Source organism: Sebastes umbrosus, chromosome 8, assembly GCF_015220745.1.
Source record: "Sebastes umbrosus isolate fSebUmb1 chromosome 8, fSebUmb1.pri, whole genome shotgun sequence".
In the NCBI taxonomy this organism is placed as follows: Eukaryota; Metazoa; Chordata; class Actinopteri; order Perciformes; family Sebastidae; genus Sebastes; species Sebastes umbrosus.
In genome coordinates this window covers 25,748,775-25,760,659 of record NC_051276.1, presented here as the reverse complement: position 1 = coordinate 25,760,659, position 11,885 = coordinate 25,748,775, and the positions used below count along the sequence as shown (strand labels likewise).

General features: G+C 39.0%; 1 protein-coding gene across 4 annotated transcripts in view; it reads left to right on the top strand.

Moving 5' to 3' along the window:
• Positions 1-3,715: 3,715 nt before the first annotated feature.
• dapk1 (death-associated protein kinase 1) overlaps positions 3,716-11,885 on the top strand; it is an 83,343-nt gene continuing 75,173 nt past the window's right edge. Inside the window, exons 1-2 of one of the 4 annotated variants that reach the window (XM_037776846.1) lie at positions 3,716-3,868; positions 6,737-6,975. In XM_037776846.1, coding sequence (XP_037632774.1) covers positions 6,869-6,975 — 107 coding nt within the window. In that variant the 5' untranslated portion in view covers positions 3,716-3,868; positions 6,737-6,868. Of the gene's footprint in view, positions 3,884-6,451; positions 6,976-11,885 lie in introns of those variants that run through there. The other 3 variants (XM_037776847.1, XM_037776848.1, XM_037776844.1) reach the window with 3 other exon arrangements.

Below are 11,885 nucleotides of genomic sequence, written 5' to 3'. Positions count from 1 at the left end.
TAACAATACTTTACTTAAGTGACATTTTCAATGCAGGACTTTTACTTGAATGGAGTATTTTCACATCACAGTACTGCTAAAAGATCAGAATACGTCACCTTCTGAGAGCTTGTGATGCAGCATTTCTCACAATTTTCTGATATTTAATAAACTAAAAGATATAAAAGAAAATATTTGACAGCTTAACCAGTAATTCAAATAAATAACTATATCTCTGGACTACTGGTGATCTCATATCTTAACCATCTGAAGGGGAGCCGACCAGATCAGATATGATGTTCACACCGTTTCACACTTCACCTTGACTGAGCATGTACAATACCAATCACAGTCATAATGAGTCTCAGAGAGTGAAAGGTCGACGCAGGGGCCTCCTGCTCTAATTTGTAAGGTTTGTTTCTCAGTAAATTCACCATGGGTGTAACCTGCGTCTCTCCCAATGCATGCTGGGATAGGCTCCAGCCCCCCGCAGCCCTGAAGGGGATAAGCAGCTTAGAAAACGGCCTCATAGATAAACGGATGGAACATTTATTCTCACACCCTCAGATCATCTGAGATATGTTTTCCCACCAATCATAACTGTATTTATAACATGCTTACAGTTTTCTCAGAGGCAGCCACTGAAATGCCATGTTCCCGTACTGCATCTTGTTATGTTTTCCCTTTAAATTGTGTACCTTGAACAAGTCAGAAGCATCTAATAGCTTCCAGGATTGTCCAAACCAACATGTCTGGTAGTTTAGTTTACATAAGAAAGGCCTAAAAAGACTTAAAATCATAAGAAATTCTACAGTACAACATACACTAAAAGCTCAAAAATGTTCACAGACCCTTCGCCTTTGTTAATCATTGTTTAGTATGTGAAACGTTTCCTCCTTGACTTGACAAACATGAACTGAATGAGATAGTCAGGCCAAATTACAATGTTCAGTGTATCCTCATAAAGATGTCGAAGAATGCAGATTCTGCAGCTTTAGTAATTATGATAATTATGATAATAATAATAATAATAATAATAATAATAATAATAATAATAATAATTATTATTATTATTATTATTATTATTATTATTATTATTATTATTGCAATTTTGTAAATGTATTCATATAAATATGTTGTTGACCAGTTCAAAATATGTTTGTTTTTTTAACTTAGATTTTTTTTTTCTTTCCTGCTTTTGGTCTAATTTTGTCATATAATATTATTGTTGTTTCTATAAAGTTCTTTAAATTAAACAAACTGTCTGAAATTGCCTTATTGCATTAATCTGCTCTTGGAAAGCATCTGGACTCACAATGCTAAAATCAATTATTGAAGAAATATTGTGGCTCTCTCTCAAATATCACACATCAACAAAGCTAGTTTTTTTTAATGTTCTATATACAGTATAATATAAATCAGTTTTTTGTTGCATGACAAAATGTATGAATAAAATCTATAAAAACAAAAAAAAAACTACTACTACTACTACTACTAATAATAATAATACATATTTTTGTATTTTTATAAATGTATTAACCTAAATATGTTTTTTGCAGTTCAAAATATGTTTTGTTTTTCTTTCCTACTTTTGATCAAATTTTTCCTTCATTCTCTGTTCTCTTTGTCATAAAATATCATTGTTGTTTCTATAAAGTTATTATTATTATTATTTTTAAGAGTCATTAATCATATCATAGTCAAAACAGAAATTATGTTCCTGAACTAAAGGATACAAAATAAAAATCTAATAAAACATTACAAATATGTGATAAATAAATGAGTTTCTTCGATTTTGGTGATGGGAATTAATGCTTTTTCATATAATTGGGATTTGATTTGCTGGGTGTTCAAACTTGGTCACTAAACTTGCTTTAGAGGACTATGTGTCTAGTTTTTTTTATGATTGCATTACAGAGAGGCATGCAATATATCAAAGTTTAATATCAATTCTTTAATAGTCAAAAGACAAGAGAGGAGTGAAGAAAAACAATTATAACATGACAATGAACTATTTACATTACCGGGGTCTTGTTGATTATCTAAAATGTTATATAAGGCAATCATTTATTAATGTTGCATGCAGTATTAATGTTACATTTTAATTCATTATAAAAGTGAAGGGATGGGCTTGGATTTTGACAGTTTTGCTTTATGGATATGATATTTCCCAAAAAAAAAAATTACAATTAACATTTTAGTGCCAAAAAATAGAGTTAAGCACAAAATTACCTGCTAAACTGTGATTAAAATAAAAGTGAAAGCTTTGCTGCCCTCCTGTGACTGAAGCAGCTCCTCCAACAGACATACTACGATGCTGCATTTACGGCATGGCAAAATACGGTAAATTATGGCTTTCACGTTGGAAAAATACCATTTTGCTACAATTTTTTTTAAGGCAAGTCAACCCCAGTTTCTTTCAATGAATAGATAATACCGCAGGACACAACTACTTTCTGTTTTTGTATTTGTGACTGTCTGGTGTTCTGGTTTTTAGTATACGAGAATAGTTGCTCCAACGTGTATTCGCCAAATTTCCCATAGACAGTGAGAGCAGCACCCAGGAACAGACTAGAGATGAGAATTCCGTCTCTTTTTAGTGAGCCAGATCATTTGGCTCAGCTCACCAAGAAGATCCGGCTTTTTCGGCTCCCAAACGGCTCTTCATTTTACCACTTCTGCCTTTTATAACAAAGCCAAATTTAGCTTTAGCTGTTTTGACCTATGATTAGTATATGTGCACATATATCACTTAAATTATTCAATTTAATTATACTAAACCTTGTAATTTTCAGAATATCGTAATTTTACATGCTGCTTCGTTTATGACTGTCACTCATCTTGTCTGCTGTTCGCGCACCACACTCCTTTCTCTTTCTCTTTCTCTCCTCCTCTTCCTCCTGCTCTGTACCTGTAGACCGTAAGTGCGCCGCGCACCCCGCCCCTCCCTGCTTGAACATATGATCCTTGTCTGTCATCACCTGAAGGTGGCACAGACGTCATTAATGGTACGTGTCCACAGGATCCGTGCTTTCCACGCTTCCAATTCATTGTCTATGTAAGCAGCCGCGCAATGCATTCTGGTAGCGTGGCGTTGCGATTCGAGAAACGGAGCGTCACGACGCCCGCTCCTCATTTGCATAAAGTTTTAGTCTACTTTATGTAAATCACAGGCGTCCGACGCGACTCGCCGCCTCTCGAAACTCCAGAGAATCTTTTAAAATAAACATTGTTGATCCAAAATAAAGACAGATTTAGCAACTACATGGCTTATTTCTCGCCTCAAATGTTTTCAGAAACACATTTCGGTGAACTATTTTTTGTGAAATAAGAGAAAGTTTCCAAACAAGCCTCCACGTTGGTCTGATTTGAAATCCGGGAGAGGACAGCCCACAAGGGAAAGCGTTTGTCCAATCAGGTGCAGCCGGAAGTATTTGAAATAAAGCCGGGAAAACGTCACCGCCCAGTATTGGTCAATCATCTATCGTGTCACCGCCTAGTGGCACGCCCACCAAGCATCCAATGTTGGGAAGCGTCACGTCCCCTCGCGATAAAAACACCCCTGTGGACACGTACCATCACAGTCAGTGCATGGACTGCCCTTGGCGCGGAGAATATCGTCCTATCATTCTGCCTTTAATTAATAAAAAAAAAGGAGCCGGCTATTATCGTTCACTTAAAAGAGCCGGCTCTTTGAACCGGCTCTTTGAACCGGCTCGTTCGTGACGACACACCACTAGACCAGACTGCCTCTCATTGTTAACGTTGATTTCTCCCGTTCAGAGCAGCATTTGTTGTCATCCTTTGAGCCGCACCGGGGACTCGGGGCTCCCACAAAACGCATGAAATCTCGGCTACGTTTGACAGCGGGACACACACCGGCAAAACTGTAAGATACTTTACGGTAAATTTATACCGTTAATGTTCTGAATATTTCATATTAACGTTTACAGGAGGCGAGTTGTGGTTTTAATGTAGGAAAAGCACACTTGTTAGGCGTTTAATGTGGGTTTCTATGGGTGTGAGTTCTTTAGCTACACAGTTAAACTGTGTTAAACACCTGTCCTCTCAGGTCATTATTTAAAGGTCCCATATCATGCTCATTTTCAGGTTCATACTTGTATTTTGTGTTTCTACTAGAACATGTGTACATGCTTTAATGTTCAAAAAACACATTATTTTCCTCATACTGTCTGCCTGAATATACCTGCATTTACCCTATGTCTGAAATGCTCCGTTTTAGTACATTTTTACGGAATTGCAACAGAATTGCGTTGCTAGGCAACAGTTTGGGTCCATGTTTACTTCCTGTCAGCTGATGTTATTTACATACACTGCAACCAGGAATAAACTGGGGACACATTTAGAATGTTTACGTTTAAAACCGTGCAAGGGTCTAAATATTGCATATTTGTGACATCACAAATGGACAGAAATCCAAATGGCTTGTTTCAAACGCACAATTTCTGAATATTGGCTGTTTGTATTTCTCTGTATATTGAGCGCTTCGATACTTTCCCAGTATTTATAAAGCACTTAAACCTGCTTTATAATATAAAAGACATGAAAATCTTACTTTTTACAATAATGGACCTTTAAAGAACACTGGACTGAAAGGAGGGAGGATAGCTAGGTTTCCAATGGCTACACCAAGCTTTCACTGTGGTCAAGCCGCATCTGAATTTAGAGTGAAGATAGCCCATATATGAGATTTCTTAAAGGGCTTTAATTTTGAAATTCTTCATCAGAATGTCCTGATACTGTCTGAGTGAGACTCTAAGGTGGTCTACTATTATTATTCTGAAGTGAAATTAATCTGTGATAGTGAACAGTTTCCTTTAATCAATTCTATCTATCTCAAGTGAAATTATAGGCACTTAGTAGAAACATGGAGGTGCTGAGGGTGAGGTGGTGTACTGTAATTTAGAAGTCAGATCAGTCTTTGGAAATGTATTCTTTAATATTAAGTTTGACTAAGTATTTACACAATTGGAATAATATTATTCGCTGAACTACATTTTGGAGGCGGTTGTTTTTCTTTTTAAATTATCATTCATTTCACATGTAATAATAATAATAATAATAATAAACTTTATTTGTATAGCACCTTTCCAAAAATAGTTACAAAGTGCTTTACATACGTTAAAATAGTGCAAACATCAAGATAAAAACAATACAGAATAAAAACATAAAAACATAGGCCAAAAATTATTAATTTTTGTTTCATTCATCTATTTTTTTTTTTTACTTATTTATTAATTTGTTTAATTATTCATCCATTCATTCATTTATTTGTATTATTGGCAGACTGACGGTGACCTCTTGAATGAATCTGAATGGCACCATCATGTTCATCAGAACGGTGCTTTTATTTTGAAGGCCCATCACATGCATCAGAACGGTGCTTTTATTTTGAAGTTCTACACGCTCTTACCGTAATGCCTAGGATAGACACGTACCGCAAAACAACGTGAAGGCTGGCTTGACCGCAGTAAGCTTTCACCAGGGGGTTATTTACATTCCATAACCAGCCAGTTGGTGACATACTTATGGTTATATTACCATTATCTTTAAAAGTGGCTAGCCCAATAAGTCAAACGGTGGCCCAGGGAAGATAATAATATAGAGATACTTTAAGAAAACCAGGGAGGAATAAAGACCAGCTGCAGGAGTCGTGATGGGAATTCCGTCTCTTTTTAGTGAGCCAGATCATTTGGCTCAGCTCACCAAGAAGAGCCGGCTCTTTCGGCTCCCAAACGGCTCTTCGTTGTTTCCACTTCTGCCTTTTTCAGAATACCATAATTTTACATGCTTCGTTTCCGACTGTCACTCATCTTGTCTGCTATTCGCGCACTGCACTCCTCTCTCTCTTTCGCTCCTCCTCACCCTCCTGCTCTGTACCTGTAGACCGTCAGCGCGCAGCGCACCCCCGCCCCTCCGCCCCTCCCTGCTAGACGGTATAGAATAGAATAGAATAGAAAGCTTCATTGTCATTGTATTAAATACAACAAGATTCACAGTTGCCACTGCTGGTCAGTGCTTTAAAACAAATATTTGACAAGACTAAACAAGGCAGATAAAACATATAACAGGTAAAACACACACAGTTATGAAGCAAATAAAACAGGTAAAGTAGATGTAATAAATAAATATAAACAGAAGTGTTACACTAGAAGTATAAAATATAAAAATAGATGTAATGTAAACAGAGGTAATTGCACTTGTAAAGTAGGTAGGATAGATGTAATAAATAAAATGTAAACAAAGTTGCACTTGAGGTATATATTGCATCAAGGATATATTGCACTGATAAATGTATTCACATTCAGTGTACTAATATTGCACAGATTTATGTATGATCCTTGTCTGTCATCACCTGATTAGTCGCACGGATGTCATTAACACAACATTCAGTCACAGTCAGTGCATGGAGTGCCTGTGGCGCGGAGAAGATCGTCCTATCATTCTGCCTTGAATTAATAAAAAAGAATTTAAAAAAAAACAAAAACAAAAAAAAACGGCTCTCGGACGGGAGACGGCTCTTATCGGCTCACTTAAAAGAGCCGGCTCTTTGAATCGGCTCGTTCGCGACGACACATCACTACTCCAGGAGTCGTGCGTCGCCCCGGAGGTGCAGGTTCATTTGCTCCGTCAGTTTGCTTTCCTTTTGTTGACTGCTGCACGCCCACATTTTCCCACTCATAGTTTAAGGCTTTATTCTTTTTTTTCTCCCCCCCTCGCTTGGTTTTGGTGGAAGCTCTAACATGAGGAGGATTGTTTGGCTGTAAACCTGCTGCTGCCCAGACCGGACCGGAGGCTGCTGCTGCAGAGGGATGGTGATGGTGCCGCTGTGAAGAGCCGGTTTGTCGGTAGGAGGTAGGAGGACGACATGCCTGCGGTCGGGGGAAAAGGGAGGAAGTGCCTGCTGGACAACATGACTGTTTTCAACCAAGAAAATGTGGAGGAATTTTACGAAATTGGAGACGAGCTGGGGAGGTGAGTTTTTTTTAAGTCTTATTGTGCTTATTCCTAATGCGTATGATGAACTTCCCCTTTTTTATGATAGAGGTGTGAGGAAGAGGAGGAGGGTGGGGAAACACCTCATTGTCATTTCTACATTTATAGCTAGCATTTTAACTAGGGCTGTCAATCCATTAAAATCACGAATAATTGCAAATTAATCACACATTTTTTATCTGTTCAAAATGTACCTTAAAGGGAGATTCGTCAAGTATTTAATACTCTTAATCAATAATCAATTAACAACACAAAACAATGACAAATATTGTCCAGAAACCCTCACAGGTACTGCGTTTAGCATAAAAAAATGTGCTCAAATTGTAACATGGCAAACTCAAGCCCAACAGACAACAACAGCTGTCAGTGTGTCAGTGTGCTGACTTGACTATGATTTGCCCCAAACTGCATGTGATTATCATATCAAAATGTACCTTAAAGGAAGATTTGTCAAGTATTTAATACTCTTATCAACATGGGAGTGGGCAAATATGCTTGCTTTATGCAAATTTATGTATATATGTATTATTTGAAATCAATTAACAACACAAAACAATGACACATATTGTCCAGAAACCCTCACAGGTACTGCATTTAGCATACAAAAATGTGCTCAAATCATAACATGGCAAACTGCAGCCCAACAGGCAACAACAGCTGTCAGTGTGTCAGTGTGCTGACTTGACTATGTCTTACCCCAAACTGCATGTGATTATCATAAAGTGGGCATGTCTGTAAAGGGGAGACTCGTGGGTACCCATAGAACCCATTTTCATTCACATATCTGGAGGTCAGAGGTCAAGGGACCCCTTTGAAAATGGCCATGCCAGTTTTTCCTCGCCAAAATTCAGAGTATGTTTGGAGCGTTATTTAGCCTCCTTCACGACAAGCTAGTATGACATGGTTGGTACCAATGGATTCCTTCGGTTTTCTTTTCTAGCTTTAAAGCGGAGCCTGCTACAGCCTAAGAATCGCAAGTTGCGTTAATGCTTTAAAGAAATTAGTGGCGTTAAAATTAAGTTTGACAGCCCAAATTTTAAACCATGTATCCAAAGTGTTCATATATCAGTCCTATATATATATATTAATGCCATGCTGCACCCACAACTCTGCATACAAATAGTCACTAATGCATGCTCTCATTCAAGCATAGTATGCCTGAGAGTAGTGCCCAGGACATGCATCCCCCCACTGTGAGTGCGTCTGATTAATGCAGCCCATAATGCATCATTGTCAGTGATGAAGAGGTTAGCGTCTGTTACTGTAGCTGCCTTTTCCTGGAGATTTATGTCAGGACGGAGCCAGACGGTATCATTGTGCATCCTTACTGGGAGAGGATTTACACCGTGGCACGACACAGCCTGCTTTCATGTCATCCAGACTGAAAGCTTGACAATGGAGGATAAAGATGTTGAATGTAGACGAAACAATTTGACAAGACAGGTGTTTTGTTTTTTGGGATTCTGTTTTTGGCTGGAAAGTTGCTTAAATTACAAAGCATGGTGGTCATGTTAAGGCTGAAGAGCGATTGACATCATTGATTTGCTGTGCTGTCCTGTTAAACTGTGTCAAAACTGGTGGTTGTCTTGTTTTCAGCTTAACTTCACAGCTGCATAGATCAAGAACTAAACTATAGTAATGGTAGAAATAACACAAGCCAGGGTGCATTTATCCTCGCAGTAGATCGCAGACGGCTTCTCAAATGAGTGTCAGAAACATGGAAACGGATCTCCGTGAGTTTCTGGTTATCAAAGTGACACATGTACTCCTTGTTGGTAATAATCAACCGATTGTTTTCGGCTCTCCAGGGCCTGTCTGGCAACGCCGCTTCTCCTATTAGCGCTCACCTTCCAGCACTGTGGGGGGAGAGCTGAAGTTGCTGTAGCTGCTTCACTTCTATGCTACTTTGGTAATAGAGACGATTGGGGAGCTTTGTGTAATGGGATTGAATTTCTGGCTGGAGGTAAAGAGACGGCTATGTGAGTCTGATAGTCTCATTTGGTCCTCGCTCCAACACCAGGATCCATTCTCTATTGTAGTCTTATTAGGAGAGTAAAGGTTTTAAATTGGGTTGTCTCTACGCTCATAGTGTGATAGTCATGGATTTGGCAACATTTGGATTGTTGAAATAAAGGCATCCATGCAAGCAAGCTGGTATTTTGAGTGCCCAGATAGAGTATTGCACAAGTCTGTTTTTGCAGGATTTCATTTCTTTTTCAGACAGAAGAATTATGTATGCCTTGGAGGGAACGCATGATATGGAAAAAGAAATGTAACCTACTTTTTGATAATCTAGTTAACCTATAAAACTCTATACATACTAGTACTCTTGATATTCAGCTGATATTCAGTATTGTCCTACTTTCTTATATCTACTCATGAACAGAAATTGATAATCTGTCAGTGGGAGGCATGTTTTGCATTGTCTAGAAAAAGCCATGCACCTTGTCTACAGCTAGGACTGGACACGGGGCCTCATGCATGTATTTCAGACTCTTTAAGTTAGCAAGACGTCATTTTTAGCGTCTAACTTCATGTCAAACCATCCCTTCTTTATTTCTTTTCTCAGTACAGCTATGCACTGATGACACAAAGTTGACGGCTGTATTCATATTTTTTTAGTATTTTACAGCTACAGACTCTGCTAAATTTGCTCAGCAGGACTTATTTTTATTTTTTGGTAACATTTTAACGAATGAAACTTGCCCACAAACGTTGCAGGAACAGGTGGCCTTATATAGCAGTTTGAGGACCAATGGGCACCTACTTCGTACTCCTGAACAGGTCACATTCATTAAGTTAAAACGAGAAATTTAAGACAATTTTGTGCAGTTAAGATTGAATCCGACTTGGAACATTTGTACGTGCAAGGTTTAGGATAAAAATAGGAAAATGGCTAGGAATAAGTATTTCTTACATGCATTAACTTGGATGAACTTTGGATAAACCAGTTAGTTTATGATGAAAGCTGGTGAGTGTGTCTATTCATTGGCTAGATTGCAGCGGCATGACCGGCACTGTAATGCCCTGCACGCTTAAAGACAGAGAGGCCTTTTATCTGACTGTACTTCAGGCTCCTGACTCTGGCTGGAATTGGAACGAGGCCCATTTGGTTTGGCAAAATGAGAAAATGGGAAATCACCCAAGCAAGGACGTTATCCTTTCCTTTCCCTGACACTGACACTGCCTGCTTTGGTGTGCATGCATGGCAGAACCGAAGGCTTGTGAAGCCAAGCATCTAAGCTTCATTAGTATCTAGCTACACTGAGCATGCAGGGTCAGTATAATGAGGAGGAGGGTGAGGAAGAAGCAATGCAGCTGCAGAATTTAGTAAATACAGCCCGAGGAGATGCTCATTTTAGGGTGAAGAGTGCAGACTGATAATGTCTCAGAAGTGTAGTTCTAGCCACTGGCACTGCTACGGCTAAAGTCCTTACTATCCAGAATGATTGATTCATCAGACCTCGGTTTAACCGTCTTACGGCCTTGTCAATGTGGTGTGTGTGTATATATGTGGAGGTTTTTTACCAACCCTGTGAAGGTGCAGAAGGCAACTCGGAAAACTGGAATTATTAGAAGTGCAAAACGAACTGTCATTCAGGGGATTGCTGGAGTTGCAGCGTGTTAGCTGTTGAGCCTCCAGGCGAGGCGTCAAGTTGTTACCTGAAGAGCTGCATTAAAAAAAGTGTGATAATCCAGAGCAAATGCACCAGCGGTGATATTCTCCCTTTTGAACTGTGTCCAAAAAATGGCCCGTTAGCCTGTAATCCCAGCTGAGTTTTAGAGGGCTCCTGATAGAAATTGCCATCGCTGCTGCTCTCCTCCCAACACCTCTTCTCTAATAAGCGAAGCGCCGACCGCATCTTTGCTCAGTTGATCTCTCTAATTGCCTCACAGATTGGCAGAAAATTATCACTTCAGGCCCGAGATCAGCGGGGAATTATTGAAGACCTTGTGGTTACTGGCATCTAAAAGGATCTCCCATTTGATACCTCCTCAAAATGACGCTGAAGTGAAGGGAGAAGCATCGTTGAAGCATTTAAGGGTTTCACAGTGGATGGTGTGTTGCCTGGCGGTCAAACTGCAGGGATAGAAACACACTCTATCGGGGCCTCTTCAGCCTGCAGTGGAGGAATAGCGGCACATTGAAGGGCGTGTATTTGTTTCTCAACGGGCTCGCATATCTAATATTTGTTGTAGGGCTGTCCACGACCAAAGAAATTCTTAGTGGACTAAGAATGGAGCTAAGTACAACCGAACTTTGAATAAGAAATGTTTAGGTGACCAAAATGTTACAATTAATTGTCATAACCGTCTGAAAACACTTTGAAAGGGTTAAAGTTCTAAGACAAAAACACGCACAACACCCAGACCGGACAATGCCGTGGTAGCAACCTGTCAATCACAAGGTAGCCGCGCCCTAAAGCATACCCTGGTTTATTGTTTATTTGACTCTAAATAGGACCATAATTTACTAAATGAACATCATGCTGTATTGAAGAAGACTTGAAACTAGCGATTGAGACCATAAACTCATGTTTACAAGACTTCTATAGAATCAGACTTCTTTTTGCAACCAGAGGAGTCGCCCCCTGCTGGCTGTTAGAAAGAATGCAAGTTTAAGGCACTGGCTTCACTTTTCAGACCTGGAGTTTCCCACTGGAAATAAAGCATTCAGCATGAAAAAAAAGCATAAAAATCCACTAATTGACTAAAGAAATTTTAGTAAACTAACACCAAAACAAGGATTAGTGGATTAATCGACCAAGAGGGAGCAGCCCTAAATTGTTGTATAGTTCAATACATTGTGCTAAAGCGAAATGATTATTTGACTAATCGATTAACAGATTAATTGATTACGATTTGTTGCTTTTCTCTGTTTTATATTG